This window comes from Macaca fascicularis, chromosome 16, assembly GCF_037993035.2.
Source record: "Macaca fascicularis isolate 582-1 chromosome 16, T2T-MFA8v1.1".
Classification (NCBI taxonomy): Eukaryota; Metazoa; Chordata; class Mammalia; order Primates; family Cercopithecidae; genus Macaca; species Macaca fascicularis.
The window spans coordinates 81428412-81456251 of NC_088390.1; the positions used below are offsets into that span (position 1 = coordinate 81428412).

The window sequence follows — 27840 nt, forward strand, 5'->3', positions numbered from 1 at the left end:
ACTTGTTAAATTGTCTGTTGCCTTCAAAACACAGGAAGGCCAGAGAGAACAGAGTAAATATGATTTTGTATGGATTATGCCTACTTATGTGTAGAGTTTTAAGAGGTCAACAGCTGTCTCACCAGACGCTTACCTTCTAAAAGAAAACTCACACTTTGCATTAATGCTGCTGTCTCTGTCTTCAGAGCCCACGGTGATTATTCCTCACACTTAGCTTCCACCACAGAATCCACTCTGCCTGTGTCTGTCAGCCTGGTTCTTACTGGGCATGGGTTGTAAAACGTTGCCAAGAGTTTAATGCCCTCCACTCCAGAAGTATTTTTCCCAATATGCGCTCTTAAGCAAAGGATTTTTTTAATGTATTCTTTGTGAAACTAAAACGAATACTTTCTTGTAGCATTTCTCATCTTATTACATTTCTCATCTTATTACTATTCTGTGGGAAGATGGAGGTGTTCTCATTGCCTCCCTTCTGGATAAGGAAGTTAGTTTCAGGCGGGCGGAGGCACCCCCAGCCCCATCCTACTGCAGTCAGCCATGCCGCCCACATGAGGCCTCGCCTGCTCACTGGGATGCCCTCACCCTCTGCCTGAGCTGCTCCCCTGCATGTGTATTTCCTCTTTAGAATTAAATTCTGAATTCTATACTCCAAAAAGGTTGAAAGTACCAGCATGCTGGGCACGGTGGTTCACACCTGTAATGTTGGCACTTTAGGAGGCCATGGTGGGAGGATCGCTGGAGTCCTGGAGTTCGGAGACCAGCCTGGGCAACATAGTGAGACCCCCCTTCTCTATCAAAAATAAAAGAATTAGCCAGGCATGGTGGAACACACCTGTAGTCCCAGCTACTCAGGAGACTGACGTGGGAGGATCACTTGAGCCCACGAGGTGGAGGCTGCAGTGAGCTGTGATTGCACCACTGCACTCCAGCTTGGGTGACAGAGCTAGACCATGTCTGGAAATAAAAAGTACCAGCAGCATATGACTTCCAGTAGCGGATCAGTGATTGACTTGGTGCTTTCCAGAGCCTCCTGTCTCCTGTCTAGGGCTTCTGCTGATAGAGGAGCCAGCTCTGTGTGTGACTGAAGCAAGTGTCCATTTTGTTCACAGATGTGTTCTGTCTCCCCTGGGTGTGCTCGAGGGGGCGTGGGCGTGTTAATCCTGCCACTGACTGTGGGGGGACTTCACAGCTTGGGTGAGGGGACAGTGGAGCTCATACTTTCCCTCCTGGGGAGGCCTCACCGATGACGCCCAGATGAAGAACAGGCCCATTTCTCCCCTGGGGCTTTGGTAGTCGCAGAGAACTCAAAGAGTTAAACCTTTGAGAACTCATAAAGGATAAATCTTTGAGAAGTAAAACAAAAGTTCAGTTGGAGGAGGAGTGATTGTGTAGCACTTTCGTATGTTAAGGTCGCCATGTTTATGTTCACTGTATTCTTGGTTCATCAGCTCATCAGCATTGGATCTTCCTATAACTACGGCAATGAGGATCAGGCAGAATTCCTCTGTGTTGTCTCCAGAGAACTAAATAATTCTACCAACGGCATCGTCATAGAGCCGAGCGAAAAGGCGAAGGTAAGGAGCCCCTCCCCCGGGCAGTTGCCTCTGGCTTGCTTGTTCGCACCCCCTCCGTGGGCTTTTCCTGAACTCTTGCTCCTCACTTCTTCTCTGGCCTTCTAGAGCCAGCGTTGCATTTTCCCCTCGTTTTGTTCTTTTTGACTGTTGTAATTTCAGTTGGGATTTACGGAGCACTGACAGTTTGTTTAGTTGGGAAATACGAACCTAAAAAGAGTAGACTTTCTCCATCCTCTGCTGAATCAATGAAAAAGAAAAGCTGGTTGCCACTAATTACTACAGGGTAGGATTTCTGAACTCAGACTTGGAAAGTGTTTTGCCTTTGTTCTTTAAAACTGTTCTTTTGGCCGGGCGCGGTGGCTCAAGCCTGTAATCCCAGCACTTTGGGAGGCCGAGACGGGTGGATCACAAGGTCAGGAGATCGAGACCATCCTGGCTAACACGGTGAAACCCCGTCTCTACTAAAAAAAAAAATACAAAAAACTAGCCGGGCGAGGTGGCGGGCGCCTGTAGTCCCAGCTACTCGGGAGGCTGAGGCAGGAGAATGGCGTGAACCCGGGAGGCGGAGCTTGCAGTGAGCTGAGATCCGGCCACTGCACTCCAGCCTGGGCGACAGAGCCAGACTCCGTCTCAAAAAAAAAAAAAAAAAAACTGTTCTTTTTTCACTGCCTCAGGAGAAAGGGTGTTTTCTTACCTTTGTGAACTTTACCTCCCTTAAGTTCCTGGAAAATTGTTTGACACTGTTTCTTTTCCCTCCACTGTGCACCCTCCTCACACCTCCTACACACACACAGCTTCTTTTTTTTTTTGAGAGGGAGTCTCGCTCTGTCGCCCAGGCTGGAGTGCAGTGGCCGGATCTCAGCTCACTGCAAGCTCCGCCTCCCGGGTTCACACCATTCTCCTGCCTCAGCCTCCTGAGTAGCTGGGACTATAGGCGCCCGCCACCTCGCCCGGCTAGTTTTTTGTATTTTTTAGTAGAGACGGGGTTTCACCGTGTTAGCCAGGATGGTCTCGATCTCCTGACCTCGTGATCCGCCCGTCTCGGCCTCCCAAAGTGCTGGGATTACAGGCGTGAGCCACCGCGCCCGGCCCACACACACAGCTTCTAAATCGTGGATACCAGGTAAGCTGGAACCACTTCCTTTCAGTTGGCAAAGCTTTGGTCCAACAGCACATAAGCTTTAGACCCAGCTGTGTCCAGCAAGAGAGTTTCGCACCAGAAGCACCGCGGGTGAGGCCGAGGCTGCACCCCTGCTTGCTTTCTGGGATGACAGGACCATCATGCCACTCATCGGGTCCAGTGGAAAGCATCCCCTGGCGCCTCTCTCTCTCCGTCAGCCTCAGCCTCTCCCCCATCTCCGACTTTCAGATTCTTCAGGAGAGAGGATCGCGGATGTAAACTAAGACCCCAAAACTCCAGACCTTCAGGAGAGCAGTCAGCAGAGCCCCTCTGTGAAGTGAAACCTCGCTCCTGTCCAGTGACCGAGCCACTGCAAAGCACAGCTGAGCCTGGCCCCCTGTGAAGAAGTGTTCTGGTCAAAACTAAAGGAACTCCCTCCCCACCCATTGGACTCTGAAGACAGATGCGACTTCTGGCTGCAGAATATACCTTTTCAGAAACCTGCTTTCATTTGCTTAGCCAGTATTAGAACAGATCTTTACAACAGCAACTGGGCTGGGTTCCCAGTCGGAGCCTTTTGGGAATCTGGGGGATGAGGACGGAAGGCCTAGCTCCTTGGAAATGGCCTGTACTTTAAGGAAGCTGGAGCAAAGAGGATTGTTCCTGTGCCGTGCCATGGTTTCACCCTATGTGTGCCACATTGGATGTTATTAGCTGCTTCGGAACACCGTCCCTCCTATGCACCTTCAAAGACCTGCAGCACATGCAAAGGGTTCTAGCTGCAGTTTGTGGAATTGAGGTTTAAGGTAAAACGGAGTTGCCAGAGTACCCCACATTCCCATGAATAGAGCCTCCAAGGAAAGGAGGGATAGAGTGTCCTTTGTTGTGGTTGGAGGTTGGTGATCATTGCTCTGGATTTGGGGCTCCCGGCTGCCAGCACATGCAGCTTTGCCTAAGTTTTCTCCAGCAGCCGGGACCCTCTGGAGAGCTTGCTTTCCCTCCAAGAGGAGGTTTGAGACAGGCGGCGTCCTGCACTGAGTCAGACAAGTGGGAGCTGTAGGGAGCTGATGGAACTGCGCCTGCAGCCTCTTCTTACTCCCCGTTGAGCCTGTCTTCCTTCCCTGGCTTTTTCAACTGGACCAAAGATGAAGGCACTTATGGACCCTTTGATGGCTTGGAGTGGGGAAGGCTGTTTCTTTGAAAGTTGCCAAATGTGTTGTGTTGTTGTGTCTTAAAGAGAGAGTTATTTCCGTGACTGTCTCTTGGAAATGCCTTGACTGAATGTGCAATATTTGTGTCTCTTGGTTTCTAACCTTGGCGGACCTGCTTCCCTCTGTACTGTCCTCAGTGGTGTGTATGTATGTGCTAGGCAGCCTGGGGACCGCCTGTGTCTCTGCCAACCCCCCACCCCCGCCGTTACTTTCTTTTCTGGAGTGCCATGCTGGCGAGGATCCCGATGCGGCAGCACCCTCTTTCGGGCTGCGTCCACAGAGCTTGTGTCCACACTTTCTCTCCGAGCATGTGGGTCTCGCCGAGCAGTCATGGAATGCGGTGGAGCCAGGGGACCCTGTCCGTCCCTGATAACTTTCAGTAGTATGGCAGATGGCATGGAGAAGGGGAAGGGGCTCTGGGGACTGCTCCTATGAAAGCCTCCTCGAGCCAGGTGCTCCTGGGCACCTTCCGAGGTGATGTTCTCTGTGCTCCACAGCTTACCTGCTTGCCAAGGTGTGTCTGGGTAGTAATTTCTGGAAATGACTACAGACTCTGCCAAATGTCTTTTGAGCTTCTGACCTGACCATGCCCAGATGGCTTAACTTTTCCCTAGGACCCTCACTCTCCTTGTTTCTCTGTGTCTGTAGCATAGCATAGAACCTGGTATACAGGGGTTTCTGCTGACGCATCAATGTCTACACATCTACATGCCACATTTTACAGCTGTAAAATGTTAGATGAACTGCCATCCTCAGTAAAAACAGCCACCCCTTCAACAGTCACAGGCATCCATCCAGTTATATCTTTCAGAGAAAAAAAAAACAAAGATGTAGCCAAGGAAAGTAGTGATCACGGGAAGGACTGCTCTGAGCCAGGAAGGATGGAAGACTTTGGAAGAGGTGCTCCTTGGCCAGGTCCAGTGAGTAATGTCAGACTGACAGAGGAAAAGCAGCTTGGTTTGTGGCCTCGTGCCCAGTCTTGTTGAGGCGCTTGTCCCTATCTGCTTTCCTGGGGCATGCCTGATCAGCGTGGGCTGGGGCTCCTAGACCAACCCCAGCTTTCTCACCAGGTTCAGCAAGGAGGCCTGGGGGGCAGACACCAATGTTGAGCACCTCCTGAGGGCGCCGTTTCCTTCATTCCTCTTAGATTCCACAGTTGCCCTCATGAAAAGACTGCTCCTGAGCCCCAAGGCACGTGCTCCGAGAAATAGACAGGAGTGGTATTTCCGCCCTCTCGGAGGGCTGGTGTTCACCAAGTTTCCCTCCTCGCTGCAACCCGATGACACCTGTATTGTTCCAGTGCTCCAGAACTCTGGTTTCCTAAGATTTCTGGGAGCGTTGTTCACCCACCCCCTTTAGGAACCAGGCTGGTGTTCTTGCTTGAAAGCCTTGTGCCCTCCGAGTGTCTGGCTGATCACGTCAGAGAGGTCTGCGTGTCAGTTTGGGGCTGTCACGTGACCAGTGACCCACACTCCGCTGCCCAGTACTGCCAAGTGGGGAGGGTCCTGTCTTTTTCTCTGCCCTGGGTCTGGGACACAGGTGATGCCAGCCAGGCCCAGGAGTGCCCAGCATCCCCCAGCTGATGACACAGTAGCACTGATTCTGTCTTTTCCTCAGAATCTGGCCTTTTTCCATGGCAATGAAGTAGGGCCCAGCCTCCTCTAAAGTGGCTTTGTTTCTGCACAGTTGTAACTGCTCTTGGGGGTGTCAGTGAGGCCGGGGGCAGGGAGCCACGGGACGCTGAGAGAGGAGGCCCGAGAGGACACCCCACCGTCCAGCGTGGCCTTTGATCCAGACCTTAGGGACGAGGCTGTCACTGGTGGGCACCCTCTGTTCCTGTTTGTGTGTTTGAATAGTCTGAAATGCTGTGACTTTTTTTTGTGAATAAAGATACGAAACAAACTTCTGAATCTCAAGAACTCTGGTGTTTTCCATTACTGTAGTCTCCCGGTTCCCACTGTCACTTCCTGTCGATGGTTCTCTCACGGGTCTCAGGAGATGACTTAACTACCTTTCTCACCGGGTCAGCTAACCAAGTCCGTTTCTCCTGCTACTGAAACCGCCAAAGTGGGTATTGGAGCTTCTGCCTCCTCTGTTTCATTTTACTGAATCTGAAAAGATCCAGAGAATGCAGAGAAACAGAAGGTGGGACAGATGGGCTGCCCACCAGAGAGCTGGAAAGAGACAAGGGGAGGAGTGTGAGATTTTTTTTTACCCCCAAGATGGAGTCTCACTCTGTCGCCCAGGCTAGAGTGCAGTGTTGTGATCTCGGCTCACTGCAACCTCTGCCTCCCGGGTTCAAGCAATTCTCCCTCAGCCTCCTGAGTAGCTGGGATTACAGGTGCCTGCCTGCATGCCTGGCTAATTTTTGTATTTTTAGTAGAGACAGTATTTTGCCATGTTGGCCAGGCTGGTCTCGAACTCCTGACCTCAGGTGATCCTCCTGTCTTGGCCTCCCAAAGTGCTGGGATTACAGGCATGAGCCACCATCCCCGGCCGTGAGATTGTTTTTAAGGGACAAGTCTTTCTGGAAGAGAGTGAGTGACTAGGTACAAGGAAGAGGATGAGTGAGAAACATTTGGTGACAAGTAACCAACAAACAAGTATCAGTCACTTCAGCATCAGGCAGGGCGTGGGATCCTCAGAAGGTGTTAGTCCCTTCCGGACAGTACTTTAAGATAGGGAGACAAAATGGACTCACACAGTTTAGTGAACGGGATATGTGGGTGCATCCGTCAGGGTCCAATTGAGAGACCACAGCAGTTGTTAACTGGTAGTGGAGAAAGGGCAGGAGTGGACACTGAGGCATCACAGATGTGGGGATTGCCGGGTGCAGTCATTACTCCTGGGACCTGAGAACAGTGGGAAGACATTGGGATTATTAAAACGGAGATTTGGCCGGTCACGGTGGCTCACCCTTGTAATAGCACTTTGGGAGGCCGAGGCAGGTGGATCACCTGAGGTCGGGAGTTCGAAACCAGCGTGACCAATGTGGAGAAACCCCATCTCTATTAAAAAATACAAAATTAGCCAAACGAACTGTGCAGGAGGCTGAGGCGGGAGAATCGCTTGAACCTGAGAGGTGGAGGTTGCAGTGAGCCAAGATCATGCCACTGCACTCCAGCCTGGGCAACAGGAGCAAAACTCTGCCTGTAATCCCAGCACTTTGGGAGGCCGAGACGGGCGGATCACGAGGTCAGGAGATCGAGACCATCCTGCCTAACACGGTGAAACCCCGTCTCTACTAAAAAATGCAAAAAAAAACTAGCCGGGCGAGGTGGTGGGCGCCTGTAGTCCCAGCTACTCAGGAGGCTGAGGCAGGAGAATGGCGTAAACCCGGGAGGGGGAGCTTGCAGAGAGCTGAGATCCCGCCACTGCACTCCAGCCTGGGTGATAGAGCGAGATTCCGTCTCAAAAAAAAAGGAGATTCGGCCGGGCGCGGTGGCTCACGCCTGTAATCCCAACACTTTGGGAGGCCGAGGCGGGCGGATCACAAGGTCAGGAGATCGAGACCACGGTGAAACCACGTCTCTACTAAAAATACAAAAAATTAGCAGGGCGCGGTGGCGGGCGCCTGTAGTCCCAGCTACTCAGGAGGCTGAGGCAGGAGAATGGCGTAAACCCAGGAGGCGGAGCTTGCAGTGAGCCGAGATCGCGCCACTGCACTCCAGCCTGGGCGACAGAGCAAGACTCCGTCTCAAAAAACAAACAAAAAAAAAAAAAAAAGGGAGATTCATCTGCACTTTGGGAGGCCAAGCTGGAAGGATTGCTTGAACCGAGGAGTGTGAGATCAGCCTGGGCATCATGGTGAGACTCTGTCTCTACATAAAATTAAATTTAAAAATAAAATAAGGCCAGGTATGGTGGCTCACACCCGTAATCCCAGCACTTTGGGAGGCCGAGGCAGGCAGATCACTTGAGGTCACATGTTTGAGACCAGCCTGGCCAACATGGTGAAACCCTGTTTCTACTAAAAATACAAAAATTATCTGGGCATGGTGGCGCACACTTGTAAGCCCAGCTACTTGGGTGACTGAGGCACAAGAATTGCTTGAACCCGGGAGGTGGAGGTTGCAGTGGGCCGAGATCGCACCACTGCACTCCAGTCTGGGTGACAGAGATTGTGTCTCAAATAAAATAAAATGGAGACTCAAGAGGAGGGATCTGGTGGAGAAGGAGGTGCTGGCCAGTGGCAACTGCTGCCTCTCAGAGGGTGGAGAAACCACCAAGAAACCAGCGCCACTCCTGGAATCAGCTATGCCAGCACACAGCAGTGTTCTGTGGTTTGGCTGACAACAGGAAATATATCGTCCCTCCTTTTTTCCTCTCGGTCTGCAGTCTCCGTCAGCCTGTCCTACCAGGTTGAGCTAGGAGGGGGAAAATGTGGCTCGGAGCAGAGTTCAGAGGGTGGGTTTGGGGCTGAGAGACAACGGGGTGATTGGTTCAGTCCACCTCTTTGGTTCCTCTCACATGTACATGCTTCTGCACATACTTGAACTTGCATAGGATGGTGAAAAACGCTGGATGTGGTGGCTCAAGCCTATAATCCCAGCACTTTGGGAGGCCAAGGCAGGTGAATCACCTGAGGTCAGGAGTTCGAGACCAACCTGGCCAACCTGATGAAACCTCGTCTCTACTAAAAATACAAAAAATTAGCCAGGCGTGGTGGCGGGCACCTGTAATCCCAGCTACTCTGGAGGCTGAGGCAGGAAAATCTCTTGAATTCAGGAGACAGAGGTTGCAGTGAGCCGAGATCATGCCACTGCACTTGAGCCTGGGCAACAAGAGCGAAACTCCATCTCGAAAAAAAAGGAAAAAAAAAAGGATGGTGAAAAACAACTTCATGCCTCCACGGAACAAGATACAACTGCCCTTCTACAAGCAAATAAAATAAACACGAAGTGCCAAGTCATTGTATCCCTGTCTCGGAGACAGTCACTATTTCGGGGCTATGTTAATTGCTCCTAATTGCCAGGCTCACACCTGGAATCCCAGTACTTTAGGAGGCTGAGGTAGGAGGACTGCTTGAGGCCAGGAGTTCAAGACCAGGATGGGCAACATAGGCCCCATCTATACAATTTTTTTTTTTGAGACAGAGTGTCGCTCAGTCACCCAGGCTGGAGTGCAGTGGCATGATCTCGGCTCACTGCAAGCTCCGCCTCTGGGGTTCACGCCATTCTTCTGCCTCAGCCTCCCAAGTAACTGGGACTACAGGCGCCCACCGCCACGCCTGGCTAATTTTTTGCATTTTTAGTAGAGACGGGGTTTCACCGTGTTAGCCAGGATGGTCTCGATTTCCTGACCTCGTGATCCACCCGCCTCGGCCTCCCAAAGTGCTGGGATTACAGGCATAAGCCACCGCGCCTGGCCTACAATTTTTTTTTTTTTTAATTAGCCAGGTGTGGTGACACATGCCTGTAGTTCCAGCTACTCAGGAGGCTGAGGTGGGAGGATCATTTGAGCCAAGGATTTCAGAGCTGCAGTGAGCTATGCTCTCTAGCCTGAGACACAGAGTGAGACATTGTCTCTTTTTTTTTTCTGAGACAGAGTTTTGCTTTTGTTGCCCAGGCTGGAGTGCAATGGCATCATCTCAGCTCACTGCAACCTCTGACTCCCGGGTTCAAGCAATTCTCCTGCCTCAGCCTCCCGAGTAGCTGGGATTACAGGCGCCTGCCACCATGCCCAGCTAATTTTTGTATTTTTAGTAGAGACAAGGTTTTATCATGTTGGCCAGGATGGTTTGATCTCCTGACCTCGTGATCTGCCTGGCTCGGCCTCCCAAAGTGCTGGGATTACAGGCGTGAGCCACTGTGCCCAGCCAGACCTGTCTCTTAAACAAACAAACAAAAAAATTGGCCAGGTACCATGGCCCACTCCTGTAATCCCAGCACTTTGGGAGGTTGAGGCGAGAGGATTACTTGAGGCCAGGAGCTCAAGACCATCTTGGGCAATATAGCAAGAGCTGTCTCTACAAAAGAAAAAAATTTTTGTTAATTACTCCTAATTGGGTTGGTGTAAATACACAACACCTAGTTGGTGACGGGCAGCTCAGGCCACAGGGTCACTTGATGTCCCATGAACTAGGTGTTCCGTCTCTGCCAGGGCCCAGTAAAGTAGTTATTTGCAAAAGAGGACATGGATCTGCCCAAAACCCTGGAGTTCTGCATGGTCACAATCCAGCTGGGGCTTGCAGGAGGCTCTGATACAGCATCTGTACTGGCAGGAGATAATTCCAATATCACTGGATCTCCTCAGCCATAAAGCCTAGGTGGCAGCACAGAGCTAAATTTTTAATAAGAATCACACCATACAGAAAGATTTTCATCAGTAAAGCTTCCCTCTGGAGTAAACTGTTACTCTGTGAAGCCAGATTAATTCCTTGATCAGTTTTCTATATAGGGAAATTAAACTGCTTCTAAGTTTTCTATTTTCATTTTAATTTGTAGTTAAAACATACTTTCATTAAGATCATGGATTTCCCAGAATCTTTCTGAACTTATTCTGATTCAGAGGGCTGCCCAATTTAAAAAAAAAAAAAAAAAAAAAAAAGAGCAGGGCCGGGCGTGGTGGCCCACGCCTGTAATTCCAGCACTTTGGGAAGCCAAGGTGGGCAGATCACCTGAGGTCAGGAGTTTGAGACCAGTCCAGCCAATATGGTGAAATCCCGTCTCTACTAAAATACAAAAATGAGCCAGGCATGGCGGCGGGTACCTGTAATTCCAGCTACTCAGGAGGCTGAGGCAGGAGAATCACTTGAACCCAGTAGGCAGTGGTTGTAGTGAGCCAAGATCATGCCACTGCACTCACTCCAACCTGGGCAACAGAGTGAGGCTCTGTCTCAAAAATAAATAAATAAATAAAAATAAAATATTGGCCAGGTGTAGTAGCTCATTCGTGTAATCCCAGCACTTTGGGAGGCCGGGGCAGGTGGATCACATTCAAGGCTGCAGGGAGCTATGATTGCGCCACTATACTCCAGCCTGGGCAACACAGCAAGGAACCCTGTCTCAAAAAAAAAATAAGAAAAAAAAATATTCTTGGCCAGGAGCGGTAGCTCACACCTATAGACCCAGGTACTTGAGAGGCTGAGGTGAAAGGATTGCTTGAGCCTGGGAGGTCAAGGCTGCAGTGAACTGATGTGATGGTACTGCTCTCCAGCCTGGGCTGGGTGACAGAGCAAGATCCTGTCTCAAAGAAATAACAAATTATTGGGTTGTTTTTTGCCCAAGATTGGACTACTGTTTCATTGCTTCTACTCACATTTCATTCTGATAACTTTACACACATTGTACTATCTACGCAATTGGCAAATCAAGAGCAAAACATTCTCAAAATATGCCCTGCTGGCCAGCATGGTGGCTAACGCCTATAATCCCAGCACTTTGGGAGGCCGAGGCTGGTGGATCATCTGAGGTCAAGAGTTTAAGACCAGCCTGGCCAATATAGTGAAACCCTGTCTCTACTAAAAATACAAAAATTAGGCTGAGTGTGGTGGCTCACGACTGTAACCCAGCACTTTGGGAGGCTGAGGCAGGAGAATCGCTTGAACCCGGAAGGCAGAGGTTGCAGTGAGCTGAGATCATGCCATTGCACTCCAACCTGGGCAACAAGATTGAAACTCCGTCTCAAAAAAAAAAAAAAAAAAAAAAAACTAGCTGGGTGTGGTGGCGGGCACCTGTAATCCCAGCTACTGGGGAGGCTGACGCAGGAGAATCACTTGAATCCAGGAGGCAGAGATTGCAGTGAGACAAGATGGCACCACTGTACTCCAGCCTGGGTGACAGGGTGAGACTCCATCTCAAAAAACAAAACAAAACAAAAAAATGCCCTGCTTTGCTCAGTTGGGATGTACAGCTAACAAGCCCTCACCCCACCCCCTCTTTTTTTGAGACAGGGTCTTGCTCTGTCGCCCAGGCTGGAGTGCAGTGGTGCTATCTCGGCTCACTGCAACCTCCGCCTCCCAGATTCAAGCAATTCTCATGCCTCAACTTCTTGAGTAGCTGGAATTATAGGCCTGCACCACAAAGCCCGGCTAATTTTTGTATTTTTGGTAGAGACAGGGTTTTGCCATATTGGCCATGCTGGTCTCAAATTCCTGGGCTCAAGTGATCTGCCCGCCTCAGCCTCCCAAAGTGCTGGGATTACAAGTGTGAGCCACCATGTCCAGCCACAAGCCCATATTTTTATTTTTATTTTTTTTAATTAATTTATTTTGTTGAGACGGAGTCTCGCTCTGTCTCCCAGGCTGGAGTGTAGTGGCCGGATCTCAGCTCACTGCAAGCTCCGCCTCCCGGGTTTACGCCATTCTCCTGCCTCAGTCTCCCAAGTAGCTGGGACTACAGGCGCCCACCACCTCGCCCGGCTAGTTTTTTGTATTTTTTTTTAGTAGAGACGGGGTTTCACTGTGTTAGCCAGAATGGTCTCGATCTCCTGACCTCGTGATTCGCCCGTCTCGGCCTCCCAAAATGCTGGGATTACAGGCTTGAGCCACTGCGCCCGGCCAAGCCCATATTTTTAAAAGATGGCTTTGGGTTATGCCATAGAGTTCTTGAACTAGATAGACCGTGAAGATGGATAAGGATGTGACAGCCCAGTGCTGGAAAGCCTTGCAGTGCTGGTTTCGCTATCACAGATCACAGGACAAGAGCAAACATCCAGTTTCCTTTTTGTTTTTGTTTTTTGTTTTTGTCTTTGTTTTTGAGACAGGGTCTCGCTCTGTCACCCAGACTGCAATGCACTGGTGTGATCACAGCTCACTGCAGCCTGGACCTCTCTGGGCTCAGGTGATCCTCCCACCTTAGCATTCCAGGTAGCTGGGACCATAGGTGTGCACCACCACGCCTGGCTAATTTTTCATATTTTTTATAGAAACAGGGTTTCACCCAGGCTGGTCTCAAACTCCTGGGTTCAAGTGACCCTCCCAATGTGCTGGGATTATAGGCATGAGCCAATGTGCATAGCCAAAAATACGCTTTTTTAAAAAATGTTTTATTTTAACTTATTTTTCGAGATGGAGTTTCACTCTTGTTGCCCAGGCTGAAGTGCAATGGTGCGATAGCTCACTGCAACCTCTGCCTCTTGGGTTCAAGAGATTCTCCCGCCTCAGCCTCCCAAGTAGCTGGGATTACAGGGATGAACCACCACACCCGGGTGCTTTTGTATTTTTAGTGGAGACAGAGTTTCACCCTGTTGCCCAGGCTGGTCTTAAGCCCCTGGGCTAAAGTGATCCACCCACTTTGGCCTCCCAAAGTGCTGGAATTAAGGTGTGAGTCTCCATGCCTGGCCCAGACATACACTTTCTTACTGCCATGTGGCTGCACAGCTGCCCCGTGCCAGGACCATGCTGTGCACTGAAGAACCGAAACTGAGTCTTGAAGGCCTGCAGAAGACAGGATGGGATGGGGGATGCTGGAGGCCAGAAGAGATTGGGCAGAACCCAGACAAGGGCAGCGGGGATGGAGTGGCAGCTCCCAGCTGGATCAAGCCCCACGCAAAGACTTAAAAGTTAGACTCTGTGGCTGGGTACGGTGGCTCACGCCTGTAATCTCAGCACTTTGGGAGGCCGAGGCGGGTGAATCACAAGGTCAGGAGTTTAAGACCAGCCTGACCAACATGGTGAAACCCCATCTCTACTAAAAACACAAAAATTAGCTGGGCGTGGTGGTGCGTGCCTGTAGTCATAGCTACTGAGGAGGCTGAGGCAGGATAATTGCTTGAACCCTGGAGGCAGAGATTGCAGTGAGCTGAGATCATGCACTGCACTCCTGCCTGGGCAACAAAGCGAGACTCCATCTCTAAGTAAGTAAGTAAGTAAATAAATAAATAAATATGCAGATGCCCTAAATATAAAAAAGGAAAAGCTTTTAAAAAGCCAGATGATGCTCTATTTCTGAGGATTGTGGACCACATAATTCTGACCAACATTCTCTCTGAAAAGAGCTGGAAAAAGAGAGAGAGACACATACATATATACATGGGGTGGGTGTGTGTGTGTGTGCACGTGCACGCGCATACAGGTGAATTCTAGCACAGCATTACAGGGCCAAGATCAGTAGAAGAAGGAAACCTGGGCCCAGTGCGGTGGCTCACGCCTGTAATCCCAGCACTTTGGGAGGCCAAGGCGGGCAGATCACGAGGTCAGGAGATCGAGACCATCCTGGCTAACACGGTGAAACTGCAACCTCTTAGCAGAAAATTTTCTGCTAAAAATACAAAAAATTAGCCAGGCGTGGTGGCGGGCACCTGTAGTCCCAGCTACTCGGGAGGCTGAGGCAGGAGAACGGCGTGAACCCAGGAGACAGAGCTTGCAGTGAGCCATGATAGGGCCACTGCACTTCAGCCTAGGCGACGAGCGAGACTCCATCTCAAAAAAAAAAAAAAAAAAAAAAAGAAGAAGGAGGAAACCCGGAGAAGTGACCCAGCATTTCAAGGCTTTTCTCCTTGGTGGATCTGCTAATTCTGGTAGGGGCATCTGAGAAGCTGTCAAAGCTGCTCCTGGTTCACAGGGATATGGAACAAATATTGAAGATCAGGTTGTACCAGGGAAGGGCCCCGGCAAAGCCTCTGTGCTTAGGGTTGGGATCCTGAGGGAGCACATGCCGGGTGGCAGGATGAGCCAAAAGAGACCAGACCTCCGAAAGGACTGGAGTCCAGTTTTGAGTCATCTTAGTCCCTGACTGGACTAAGGTGATTTAGGATTGCTGGTGTCCCTAGCCTCCTGCCAGTAACAGTCATAAATCCGTTCTGAAGGAATAGAGTACCATCCTTAGCCTTAAATCACCACTCCAATTCCTCAAACACAATGTTCAGTGTCTACTGAACCAGGCAGAGACAGCCAGACATTCTGATTTTAAGCAATCAGAAGTAGATGACACCAAGCATGAAAGTTGCTTGCCAAAAACTAAACCTGAATCCCAGCAGCTTACAGGAAACACTGAGAATAGAGGAACAGGGGAAATGGTACATGGAGATCCAACCAGCCACACCTAGAAAGGGGAAACTGCAGAGGTCAAACGACTCTGTTTCTTCAACAAAAAAGTGGCGAGGGGGAAAACATGGGAGAAAGAGCTGTTATTATTATTATTTTAGATGGAGTCTCACTCTGTCACCCAGGATAGAGTACAGTGGTGAGATCTTGGCTCACTGAAACCTCTGCCTTCCAGGTTCCAGTGATTCTCCTGCCTCAGCCGCCCCAGTAGCTGGGACTGCTGGCACGTGCCACCATGCCCAGCTAATTTTTGTATTCTTAGTAGAGATGGGGTTTCACCATGTTGGCCAGACTGGTCTTGAACTCCTGATCTCAGTTGATCCACATGCCTCGGCCTCCCAAAGTGCTGGGATTAGAGGCATGAGCCACCACGCCCGGCCCACTATTATTTTTATCATTATTTTTGAGACAGGGACTTCCTCTGTTGCCCAGTCTGCAGTGTGCACTAACATGATCTCTGCTCACTGTAGCCTCAACCTCGCGGGCTCAAGCAATCCTCCCACCCCAGCCTCCCAAGTAGCTGGAACTAGAGGCAGGAGACACCATGCCTGGCTAATTTTTTTTTGTATTTTTTGTAGAGACGGTGTTTTGTCATGTTCCCATGAAGGGAGCTGTTATAAATTTAAGGAACATTTAGAAACCAAATGCAAAACCCAGCACTTTGGGAGGCCGAGGCAGGCGGATCACAAGGTCATGAAATCGAGGCCATCCTGGCTAAAATGGTGAAACCCTGTCTCTACTAAAAATACAAAAAAACTAGCCGGGCGTAGGTGGTGCACACCTGTAGTCCCAGCTACTCAGGAGGCTGAGGCAGGAGAATGGTGTAAAACCTGGGAGGCAGAGCTTGCAGTAAGCTGAGATCACACCACTGCACTCCAGCCTGGGCAACAGAGCGAGACTCTGTCTCAAAAAAAAGAAAAAGAGCCGGGCTCGGTGGCTCAAGCCTGTAATCCCAGCACTTTGGGAGGCCGAGACTGGCGGATCATGAGGTCAGGAGATCGAGACCATCCTGGCTAACACGGTGAAATCCCGTCTCTACTAAAAAATACATAAAACTAGCCGGGCGAGGTGGTGGGCGCCTGTAGTCCCAGCTACTCGGGAGGCTGAGGCAGGAGAATGGTGTGAACCCGGGAGGCGGAGCTTGCAGTGAGCTGAGATCCGGCCACTGCACTCCAGCCTGGGCGACAGAGCGAGACTCCATCTCAAAAAAAAGAAAAAGAAAAAGAAACCAAATGCAATGTGAGGACCTGTGGGGATCCTGATTGTAACTAACAGCAAAAATGCATTTATATGACAGTTACAGACATTTAAACATTGACTGATATAAAGGAATATGTACGTGAGAGAGAGAGAGAATGATATTGTGGTTTGGTTTTCAAAAGAGAGAATTCTTATCTCTTAAAAGTAAAGACATTCATATTTGTGGATGGAATTCATGTTTGGCATTTGCTTTAAATACTCCAGTGAAGGAAGGAGAAATGAGAGCAGATAATAGTGAAACAAGAGATTGGTTTCATGTTAATAACTGATGAAAATGAATGAAGGTTACATGAGTATTTTTTTACTTGTGTTTCTCCTTTTAAATATGTTTACAATTTTTTTTTCTTTTTTTCTTTTTTTTTTTTTGCTGAGACAAAATCTCACTCTGTCACCCAGGCTGGAGTGCAGTGGCAAAATCTCGGCTCACTGCAACCTCTGCCTCCCAGGTTCAAGGGATTCTCCAGCCTCGGCCTCCCGAGTAGCTGGGGCTACAGGTGTGTGCCACCACACCCAGCTAATTTTTGTATTTTTAGTACAGACAGGGTTTCACCATGTTGGCCAGGATGGTCTCAATCTCTTGACCTCGTGATCCACTCACATCAGCCTCCCAAAGTGCTGGGATTATAGGCGTGAGCCACCACGCCAGGCCATGTTTACAATTTTTGTAATAAAATTATAGGTATATAAGGAAACACTACAGACATATGAGAACAAAAGACGATCTGACTAAAAACCAGGAGGAAAAAATGGAAAATAGCCATAGAAGATATAAGCCAAGGCCGGGTGTGGTGCCTCACGCCTGTAATTCCTGCACTTTGGGAGGCCGAGGTGGGCAGATTACACGGTTGGGAGATCGAGACCATCCGTGTTAAGGATCACAAGGTCAGGAGGTTGAGACCACCCTGGTTAACATGGTGAAACCCCACCTCTACTAAAAATACAAAAAATTAGCTGGGCGAGATGGCAGGTGCCTGTAGTCCCAGTTACTCGAGAGGCTGAGGCAGGCAAATGGCATGAACCCGGGAGGCGGAGCTTGCAGTGAACCGAGATCGCACCACTGCACTCCAGCCTGGACGACAGAGCAAGACTCCATCTCAAAAAAAAAAAAAAGAAAAAGAAAAAGAAAGAAAAAAAGAAGATATAAGCCAAGGCAGGATGATCACTTGAGCCCAGGAGTTCAAGACCAGTCCAGGTAACAAAGTGAGATCTCGTCTCTACAAAAATAAAATTGAGAAAAAGAGGATACAGATAACGGAGTTAGCAAATATAAATTGAAAAATAAATATGGATCCAGCATGGTGGCTCACAGCTGTAATCCCACACTTTGGGAGGCCAAGGCAGATGGATCACTTGAGCTCAGGAGTTTGAGACCAGCCTGGCCAACATGGTGAAACCCCATCTCTACTAAAAATACAAAAATTAGCCACGCGTTGGTGGCAGGCACCTGTAACCCCAGCTACTCAGGAGGCTGAGGCAGGAGAACCACTTGAATCTGGGAGGCGGAGGAAGTGGTGAGCCAAGATCGTGCCACTGTACTCCAGCCTGGGTGACAGAGCAAGACGCCATCTCTAAATAAATAAATAAACATAATGCATTCAAGAAAAGAAAACACGGCCGGGCGTGGTGACTCACGCCTGTAATCCCAGCACTTTGGGAGGCCAAGGCGGGCGGATCACAAAGTCAGGAGATTAAGACCATCCTGGCTAACACGGTGAAACCCTGTCTCTACTAAAAATACAAAAAAATTAGCCGGGCATGGTGGCGGGTGCCTGTAGTCCCAGCTACTCGGGAGTCTGAGGCAGGAGAATGGCGTGAACCCGGGAGGTGGAGCTTGCATTGAGCGGAGATTGCGCCATTGCACTCCAGCCTGGGTGACAGAGCGAGACTCTGTCTCAAAAAAAATAATAATAAAATAAAATTAAATTTAAAAAAGAAAAGAAAACACAAGACTGGGAATTTAACCAATAACTATAATAGAAACTATAAAAAAAGAAGCAGGCCAGACACAGTGGCTCATGCCTGGAATCTCGGCACTTTGCGAGGCCGAGGCAGGAGGATTGCTTGAGCCCAGGAGTTTGAGACCAGCCTGGGCAACATAATGAGATCTCATTGCCATAAAATTTTTTTTTTAATTAGCCAGATATGGTGGCGTGCATCCGGAATCCTAGCTAGTAAGGAGGTTGAGGCTGCAGTGAGCTATGATTGTGCCACTGTACTGCAACCTGCGCGAGAAAGCAAGACCGTCTTAAAAAAAAAATCTTATAAACACTACTGAGGAAGAAAGTGGTACGTTGTGTGAGGGTTTCTTTCTTTCTTTCTCTCTGTCTTTCTCTTTCTTTTCTTTTCTTTTTTTTTTTTTTTTTTTTTTTTTGAGACGGAGTCTTGCTCTGTCACCCAGGCTGGAGTGCAGTGGCACTATCTCAGCTCACTGCAAGCTCTGCCTCCCGGGTTCACGTCATTCTCCTGCCTCAGCCTCCCGAGTAGCTGGGACTACAGGCACCCACCCCCACGCCTGGCTAATTTTTTGTATTTTTAGTAGAAACAGGGTTTCACTGTGTTAACCAGGATGGTCTTGATCTCCTGACCTCATGAGCCAGCTGCCTCGGCCTCCCAAAGTGCTGGGATTACAGATGTGAGCCACTGCACCCAGCTTGCTTGCTTGCTTGTTTGCTTGCTTGCTTTTTCTTTCTTTCTTTTCTTTCTCTTCTTCTTTCTTTCTTTCTCTCTTTCTTCTTTCTTTTTCTTTCTTCTTTCCTTCTTTCTCTTTCTTTCTCTTTCTTTCTTTCTCTCTCTCTGTCTTTCTTTCTTTCTTTCCTTCTTTTTTTTTGATGAAGTCTTGCTCTGTTGCCTAGGCTGGAGTGCAGTGGCGCCATTTTGGCTCATTGCAACTGCTACCTCCCAGGTTCAAGCAATTCCCCTGCCTCAGCCTCCCGAGGTAGCTGGGATTACAGACACCTGCCACCACACCCAGCTAATTTTTGTATTTTTTGTAGAGATGGGTTTTCGCCATGTTGGCCAGGCTGGTCTCGAACTCCTGACCCCAGGTGATCCACCTGCCTTGGCTTCCCAAAGTACTGGGATTACAGTCCTGAGCCACTATGCCCAGCTGTGTGAGGGCATTTTCAACTGTCCATCTGTCAGCTCTTAGGACACATTCCCAGAAGAATGAAAAGATAGTTTATGTAGAAATACATGTGAAGTGTCATTAGTGGAAAAAACATGTTTTAAACAAAGTGTGTAACCATATTTAGCTGTATAAGAGAAATTTATTTGTGTACACAGTATAAAGTTAATTTTTCTTTTTTTTTTGAGACAGAGTTTCACACTTGTTGCCCAGGCTGGAGTGCAATGGCATGATCCTCCACATCCCGGGTTCAAGTGATTCTCCTGCCTCAGCCTCCCGAGTACCTGGGATACAGGCATGTGCCACCATGCCTGCCTAATTTTGTATTTTTAGTAGAGACGGGGGGGGGGGGTTTCACCATGTTGGTCAGGCTGGTCTTGAACTCCTGACCTCAGGTGATCCACCCGCCTCGGCCTCCCAACCTGCTGGGATTATAGGCCTGATCTACCGCACCCCGCCTAAAGTTAATTTTTTCAAGGATTTAAATACATCTTTTGTTAGGTTTTTAAAATAAAAGCAGATTGAGTCAAGTTTATTGAAACTTTATATTGAGGGAAAGAATATGCTAATTTGACATTTTGGAGAAGTTTCATTGCAAGCGTTTGTTGTCCCAGCTTAGAGATTGGTGGGTGAGGTCTGTGTGTGTCATTTCCATGTTCCAAAACGGTAAGCTTTATCTTACGTTATTTTTGGTGGATGTTGACTTAGTTCATGAATGTTGTCACTTCTAAATGTGGACAGTTGGGCTGGAAGATGACACAGCGTCTTTCGGAGCCTAGTAATCCCTGCCAAGCCCCCATCAGTCATATTTCTAAATGAAGACATTATTTTTTTCACATTTCCTTGGAAGAAAATCAAGCAGCTATTAAAGTCATGGTCACCGGCGTCATGTTGTGACATCAAAAGGTACTAGTGAGTTAAATAAGGATGGGGAATTGTATGTATGAAACCTATATCAACATATCAAAATACAAGTGCTTCACTTCAGGTTGTGTGAATCCTCCCCACTTTCCTCCATTTTCCTTTCTTTCTTTTTTTTTCTTTTTTTTTTTTGAGACGGAATTTCTCTCTTGTCACCCAGTCTGGAGTATAATGGCACGATCTCAACTCATTGCAACCTCTGCCTCCTGGGTTCAAGCGATTCTTCTGCCTCAGCCTCCCAAGTAGCTGAGATTACAGGCATCTGCCACTTTGCCCAGCTAATTTTTGTATTTTTTGTAGAGACCGGATTTCACCATGTTGGCCAGGCTAATCTTGAACTCCTGATCTCAGGTGATCCACCCGCCTCAGCCTCCCAAAGTGCTGGGATTACAGGCGTGAGCATCCATGCCAGGCCGCCTCCATTTTCAAATTGTGTTTAAGGCTAGGAGCGGTGATTCATGCCTGTAATCCCAGAACATTGGGAGGCCGAGGCAGGCAGATCATTTGAGGCCAGGAGTTCAAGACGAGTCTGGCCAACATGGAGAAGTCCTGTCTCTACTAAAATACACCAAAAAATATATATATATTAGCCAGACATGGTGGTGCATGCTTGTAATCACAGCTACTCAAGTGGCTGAGGCATGAGAATCAAGAATCGCTTGATCTGGGAGGCAGAGGTTGAAGTGAGCCAAGATTGCACCACCGCACTCCAGCCTGGGCAACAGAGTGAGACTCTGTCTCAAAAAAAAAGAAATGGCCGGGCGCGGTGGCTCAAGCCTGTAATCCCAGCACTTTGGGAGGCCGAGGCGGGTGGATCACGAGGTCAGGAGATCGAGACTATCCTGGCTAACATGGTGAAACCCCGTCTCTACTAAAAATACAAAAAACTAGCCGGGCGTGGTGGCGGGCGCCTGTAGTCTCAGCTACTTGGGAGGCTGAGGCGGGAGAATGGCGTGAACCCGGGAGGCGGAGCTTGCAGTGAGCCGAGATCACACCACTGCACTCCAGCCTGGGAGACACAGCGAGACTCCGTCTCAAAAAAAAAAAAAAAAAAAAGAAAAGAAATAACGGCCAGGCGTGGTGGCTCACATCTGTAATCCCAGCACTTTGGGAGGCCGAGGCGGGCAGATCATGAGGTCAGGAGATCGAGATCATCCTGGCTAACATGGTGAAACCCCGTCTCTACTAAAAATACAAAAAATCATCCAGGCGTGGTGGCGGGCACCTGTAGTCCCAGTTACTCAGGAGGCTGAGGCAGGAGAATGGTGTGAACCTGGGAGGTGGAGCTTGCAGTGAGCCGAGATCGTGCCACTATACTCCAGCCTGGGTGACAGAGCGAGACTCCGTCTCAGAAAAAAAAAGAAATCAAATTGTGTTTACTATATTCTATTATATATTTATTTATTTATTTATTTTGAGACAGAGTCTCGCCCTGTTGCCTAGGCTGGAGGGCAGTAACTCAATCTCAGCTCACTGCAACCTCCACCTCTCAGGTTCAAGCAATCCTCCTGCCTCAGCCTCCCAAGTAGCTGGGATTACAAGCATGCACCACCACGCCCGGCCTATATTTGCATATATATATATATATATATTTTTTTTTTTTTTTTTTTTTTGAGACAGAGTCTTGCTCTGTTGACTAGGCTGGTGTGCAATGAGGCGATCTTGGTTCACTGCAACCTCTGCCTCCCAGGTTCAAGCTATTCTCCTGCCTCAGCCTCCTGAGTAGCTGGGATTACAGGCAGGCATCACCATGCCTGGCTAATTTTTGTATTTTTAGTAGAGACGGGGTTTCATCATGTTGGCCAGGCTGGTCTCAAACGCCTAACCTTGTGATCTGCCTGCCTTAGCCTCCCAAAGTACTGGGATTATAGGTGTGAGCCACTGCGCCTAGCCGACACCTTTTTTTTAAATTTTTTTTTGAGACAGAATCTCACTCTGTCGCCCAGTCTGGAGTGCAGTGGCACAACCTCTGCTCACTGCAAGTTCTACCTCCCGGGTTCACGCCATTTTCCTATTCTCCTGCCTCAGCCTCCTGAGTAGCTGGGACTACAGGCGCCTGCAACCACGCCTGGCTAATTTTTTTAATTTTTAGTAGAGACGGGGTTTCACCGTGTGAGCCAGGATGGTCTCGATCTCCCGACCTCGTGATCCACCCGCCTCGGCCTCCCAAAGTGCTGGGATTACAGGCGTGAGCCACCGCGCCCGGCCTGACACTTTTTTTTGAGACGGAGTCTCGCTCTGTTGCCAGGCTGGAGTGCAGTGGTGCAATCTCGGCTCACTGCAATCTCCACCTCCCAGGTTCAAGGGATTCTCCTGCCTCAGACTCCCGAGTACCTGGAATTACAGGCACATGCCACCACACCCAGCTAACTTTTGTACTTAGTAGAGATGGGGTTTCACCATGTTAGCCAGGATGGTCTCTATCTCCTGACCTCAGGTGATCTGCCCCCACTTGACCTCTCAAAGTGTTGGGATTACAGGCGTGAGCCACCTCGCCTGGCTAACACTTTTTTCATTGCAAGATTTTGTAGCCGGGCACTGTGGCTCACACCTGTAATCCCAGCACTTTGGGAGGCCAAGGCGGGAGGATCACGAGGTCAGGAGATCAAGACTATCCTGGCTAACATGGTGAAACCCCGTCTCTACTAAAAATATAAAAAATTAGCCGGGCATGGTGGCGGGCGCCTGTAGTCCCAGCTACTCGGGAGGCTGAGGCAGGAGAATGGCATGAACCGGGAGGCGGAGCTTGCAGTGAGCCGAGATGGTGCCACTGCACTCCAGTCTGGGCGACAGAGCGAGACTCTGTCTAAAAAAAAAAAATATTTTAGGGCCGGGCGCGGTGGCTCAAGCCTGTAATCCCAGCACTTTGGGAGGCCGAGACGGGCGGATCACGAGGTCAGGAGATCGAGACCAGCCTGGCTAACACGGTGAAACCCCGTCTCTACCAAAAAAAATACAAAAAACTAGCCGGGCGAGGTGGCGGGCGCCTGTAGTCCCAGCTACTCGGGAGGCTGAGGCAGGAGAATGGCGTAAACCCGGGAGGCGGAGCTTGCAGTGAGCTGAGATCCGGCCACTGTACTCCAGCCTGGGCGACACAGCGAGACTCCGACTCAAAAAAAAAAAAAAAAAAAAAAAAAAAAAAAAAATATTTTGTAAAACAGCTGGGTGTGGTGGCTCACGCCTGTAATCCCAGTACTTTGGGAGGCTGAGGCAGGATGATCACTTGAGCTCTGGAGTTTGAGACCAGCCTGAGCAACATGGCAAGACCCCATCTCTACAAAAAGTAGATAAATTACCCTGGCGTGGTGGTGCACACCTGTAGTCCCAGCTACTCAGGAGGCTGAAGTGGGAAGATGGCTTAAGGTGGGAAGATGGCTTGAGCCGGGGAAGCAGACAGAGGTTGCAGTGAGCTGAGATTGCACCACTGTGCTCCAGCCCGGGGGACAAAGCGAGACCCTGCCTGAAAAAAAAAAAGAAGACTTTGTCAGTGAAAGAAGGACTATATTGATTTACAACCTGGCATGAGCTTATGTTGCTAAGGGCCAGCAGTGGTTAGTGGACAGCACTTGGAATCGCACTGTTGTGTAATATAACAATGAAAATGCCCGTTGCTAGGATAGGTAGTGACTATAGGCTTATGTGGGACTGGGGCCTGGCAGCACTGCCCCAGGGCACCCACATGGCTGTATACCTGCTACGCCCCTCCTGGCCCTACTGCCTCCCAGAGCTCTCCAAGACCCCTTCCTGTGGCCTGAAACCCTATGATCATCACTGTCAGAAGCAAATAACGTGATTCCTTCTAACAGAGACAGGCTCTCAGCAAGTGGGAGCAGCCCTCCAAGCGGAGGGCTAGACCGTGGGCCATCCAGCACTGGGCTCTCATCCTCATTAAGCTGAGCAGATGAATGCATGGGGGATGTTTCTGCTGGGCTCAGACATGGGCCTGTTTGCAGAAGGGCTTCTCCAAGGCCACTTCTCTGAATCAGGGGCCCCTTCTCCTCTCTCCCAACACTCTACCCTAGGTAGAGGTTCAAAAGGTCCAGGACACTGTGGAGAACCAGATGCTGATCATCGCCACTGACAGTGAAAAGCACCAGGGCCGGGTGGCCTTTCTCTCGATAAGGCTGGCCCACCCCACCCCAGGCCCAGGCTCCCCAGCGCCCTGCATCGGGCTGCAGGGACTTCTCAGGACTTGGAGTGGATGGTGTGGGACCAGGCAGGCAGGGATAGGATGCCTACGTGGGCTCCGGGCTGTGACAGTCGGGTTGCTGGAGTGGAGCTCACAGACGCCTCTCTCCACACCCCACAACATCCAGAAACTGATCCAGCCAATGCGAGGTGAGGTGAACACCCGCTTCTCAGAGATCATCCAGGAGGTCGAACAGCTGCAGATGCAGATCTTGGGTTTCGTGGAGAAAGAGGAAGCGGCCGCCCTGGGGATACTGAGCAGCTCTATTCAGCAGAGCCACAACCGGTTCCTGAAGCTGGAGGCAGACACCCTGCTCATCAACCAAAGCGACCGGCAACTTCTGCAGGCAAGGTCCCACCCCTCTGCCTCTGGCTCAGGCCCCATCACAACTTCCACTCTCCCTCCACCCACAAACACGTCAGATCTCGGTCAGGTGTGGTGGCTCATGCCTGTAATCCTAACACTTTGAGAAGCCGAGGCGGGAGGATCACCGGAGGTCAGGAGTTTGAGATCAGCCTGACCAACATGGTGAAATCCCATCTCTACTAAAAATACAAAATTTAGCCAGGTGTGGTGGCAGGCGCCTACTTAGGAGGCTGAAGCAAGAAAATCGCTTGAACCCTGGAGACAGAGGTTGCAGTGAGCCAAGATCATACCATTGCACTCCAGCCTGGGCAACAAGAGCGCAACTGTGTCTCAAAAAAAAACACACACACTAGATCAGCCTTTAGGGTGCATCACTGTGTCCATTCCCCTGCCTCAGGGAGCCTCCCCATTCCAGGTCTTCTGTCTCGAGCTTGCACCAACACCCTTGGCTTTCTCCACTTCAGAGCTCAGCCTTACCCTAACTTTCCTGCCTTGGTTTCCCTGGAACACATGGGATTCCAGGCATCTAACACAGTCTAAGTTTCTCCAGACTTCCCTGGATCGTGGCTGAGAGTGAGGCCAGAACAATCTATATAGCCTGGAATGAAATCCCTTTTCCAGCCCAGGAGGTGGAGGTTGCAGTGACCCAAGACTGCACCATTGGACTCCAGTCTGGGCAACAAACTAAGACCCTGTCTCAAAAAACAAGAATCGTGAAATCCCTTTGGCTTCCCCAATCCTGGCCTGGCCCTGAAGCCTGGACTGATGCTGCTGTAAGTAGCCGGTGGGGCCAAGCAGCAGCCTTTTCGGGATGGGGTCTGGACTGGAGTTCCCTGTGCTTGGGAACTCCAGCTTCCTTTAAGCTGCCATCATACCCTGGGCAGATGTCTAGGGCAACCTCTCACCTTGTCCCCTGTGCACAATGGGAAGCATTTGGCAATGGCTTTTATTAAGCAGTTCAAGGCGCAACTAAAATACTCCCATCATTTTCTGAAAATCCCCTTTGCCTAATGCACACTAGGCCACAGTGGCCAAGTCCTTGGCAAAGCCCTGACCTCTGATGTCCAAACAGCTAGGAGGAGGAAAAGGAGATGCCCAGGTTTGGAAAGGGGGAGCTTCTGCTCCACAGGCCCATGACTCTGGAGGCCTCTGGGCCCCTGGCATCTGTGTGGTTCCTGGCTAACAGGTGGTACCTCTGGCCCCTCCCTGCATCCAGGAGATCCTCTGACTGAAGCAGTTCTCAGCCTGCATGGAACCCCTGATGGGCATCAACTGTGAGGAAACGCAGAGCTTCCCCTAGCTGCCAGAGACCTGGTTGAGCTCTGGACCCGGCTGCTGGACGTGGGCCTCAGCTTCTTCAACCAGCTCTCAAAGTGCTGGGATTACGGGATTACAGGTGTGAGCCACCGTGCCTGGCATTTTTTTTTTTTTTTTTTTTTTTTTTTTTTTTTTTGAGACAGAGTCTTGATCTGTCTCCCAGGCTGGAGTAGTGCAATGGCATCATTTCGGCTCACTGCAACCCCCACCTCCTGGGTTCAAGTGATACTCCTGCCTCAGCCTCCTGAGTAGCTGGGACTACAGGTGCCCGCCACCATCTCTTGCCATTTTTTTGGTATTTTTATTAGAGATGGAGTTTCACCATGTTGGTCAGGCTGGTCTTGAACTCCTGACCTCAAGTGATCCATCCGCCTTGGACTCTCAAAGTGCTGGGATTACAGGCATGAGCCACCTCACCGGGCCCCCACTCAGTCTTGTGTGCCTGAACAAATACAAAGGGAGATGATGTTAGGGTCTGATGGCGGGGGAGGAGGGTGACCTTGGGCAGCACCCACTCACCCTCCAGGCTGTGTCTGAGCATCAGGCTGAATGTGTGGACAGGAGCGTGGATGGAAGCATCCCCTGACTTGTATGCAAATGCCTTGCAACCCAGCGTCCTGCCCTGAATGAAGGCTGCTGATCTGGCTTCCCCATCGCCACCCTACAGGTTACTGCAACCTGAACTTTGACCCCACTACAGCCGGTGATGTTCCTGCTCTAGGAGACCCGCTCCATGCTGAACCTGGGGATCCTCCTGGAGCCCCTGCCAGGGGGCGGCCCCTTCCTAGGCTTCAAGCAGTGGCCGCAGGTGCTGTGCTCCCGCGGCCTGTCCGAGGGCCACCACTACTGGGAGGTGGAGGTGTCCAATTCGTGGGTGTGCCTGGGAGTCACCTACCGCTGCAGCTCCCCGCTCGGCGGCCGCCCGCGCCGCAGCGTGGTCTACCTGCCGAGCCGCAACCCCTACTCGTGGTGCCTGGAGTGGGACTCGCTCAAGTTATTGGTGTGGCACGACAATGCGCAGACCGTGCTGCACGGAGCTTACCACCGCACGCTGGGCGTGGCGCTCGACTGCGGCGCCCGCTGCTTGTCCTACGGCCTGGCGGGTGGCGCCAGCCTCTTCTCTCATTTCCTGACTGCCTTCCTCGAGCCGCTCGACCCCGCGGTCATGGTCAGCAGCGGCGCCTCCGCCACGCTCAAGCGGCGCCCGGAGCCCAAGCCTCCCGTGGCAGCCCCCCATAAATAAACCTGAACTTATCTAAGCGCTGGCTAGCGCGCCAGGAGGGTCCCCGGCCCTGCAGGATCCCACCTCCCAAAACGCGGGCGACCCTTTCTCGCCACAGCCACAGGAGGGCTCTAATCCGGCTAGAGTTACCCCAGGGACGGGGGACAGTCCCTGTGGCCTTGTGGGTGGGGGATTCCTGACTGCGGTGCACAGCCCACTCCCAAACCCCATCCCAGCAGAGTCCCCTGGCTTTGGTTCTCCAGGCTGGTCTTCGCCGGTGGCGCTGAGGCCTGTCCCAAAGGCTTTGATGTTTGAGAGTGGGCAACGTTTGAGCCAGGTGGTCAGACTGAGAGATGGCGCCAGATGGATTGGGGTACGGGTGGGCTGTCTGAGTGGCTTCATTGTCGCCTGAGAGGTTAAACTGGAGGAGCCCAGGCCTACCTCAGATCCAAAAATGATGGGCTGGGGACCCAAGCCCAGGCAGGGGTGGGGCTGCTGCCCCTGCTGCCCAGAGCAGAGCTGCTCACTCAGCTGGTGTTTTACAGCCTA

General features: G+C 50.4%; 1 protein-coding gene and 1 pseudogene across 1 annotated transcript in view; both read left to right on the forward strand.

The window, feature by feature from the left end:
• The window catches only part of KCTD2 (potassium channel tetramerization domain containing 2), a 19691-nt gene extending 13870 nt beyond the window's left edge, over positions 1-5821 (forward strand). The window contains exons 5-6 of the mRNA XM_005584901.5: positions 1449-1574; positions 2944-5821. Of these exons, the coding sequence (XP_005584958.1) occupies positions 1449-1574; positions 2944-2973 (156 nt within the window). The 3' untranslated portion in view covers positions 2974-5821. The remainder of the gene's footprint in view (positions 1-1448; positions 1575-2943) is intronic.
• LOC135967822 (tripartite motif-containing protein 16-like protein) lies at positions 4337-27312 on the forward strand (annotated as a pseudogene).
• Positions 27313-27840: the final 528 nt, after the last annotated feature.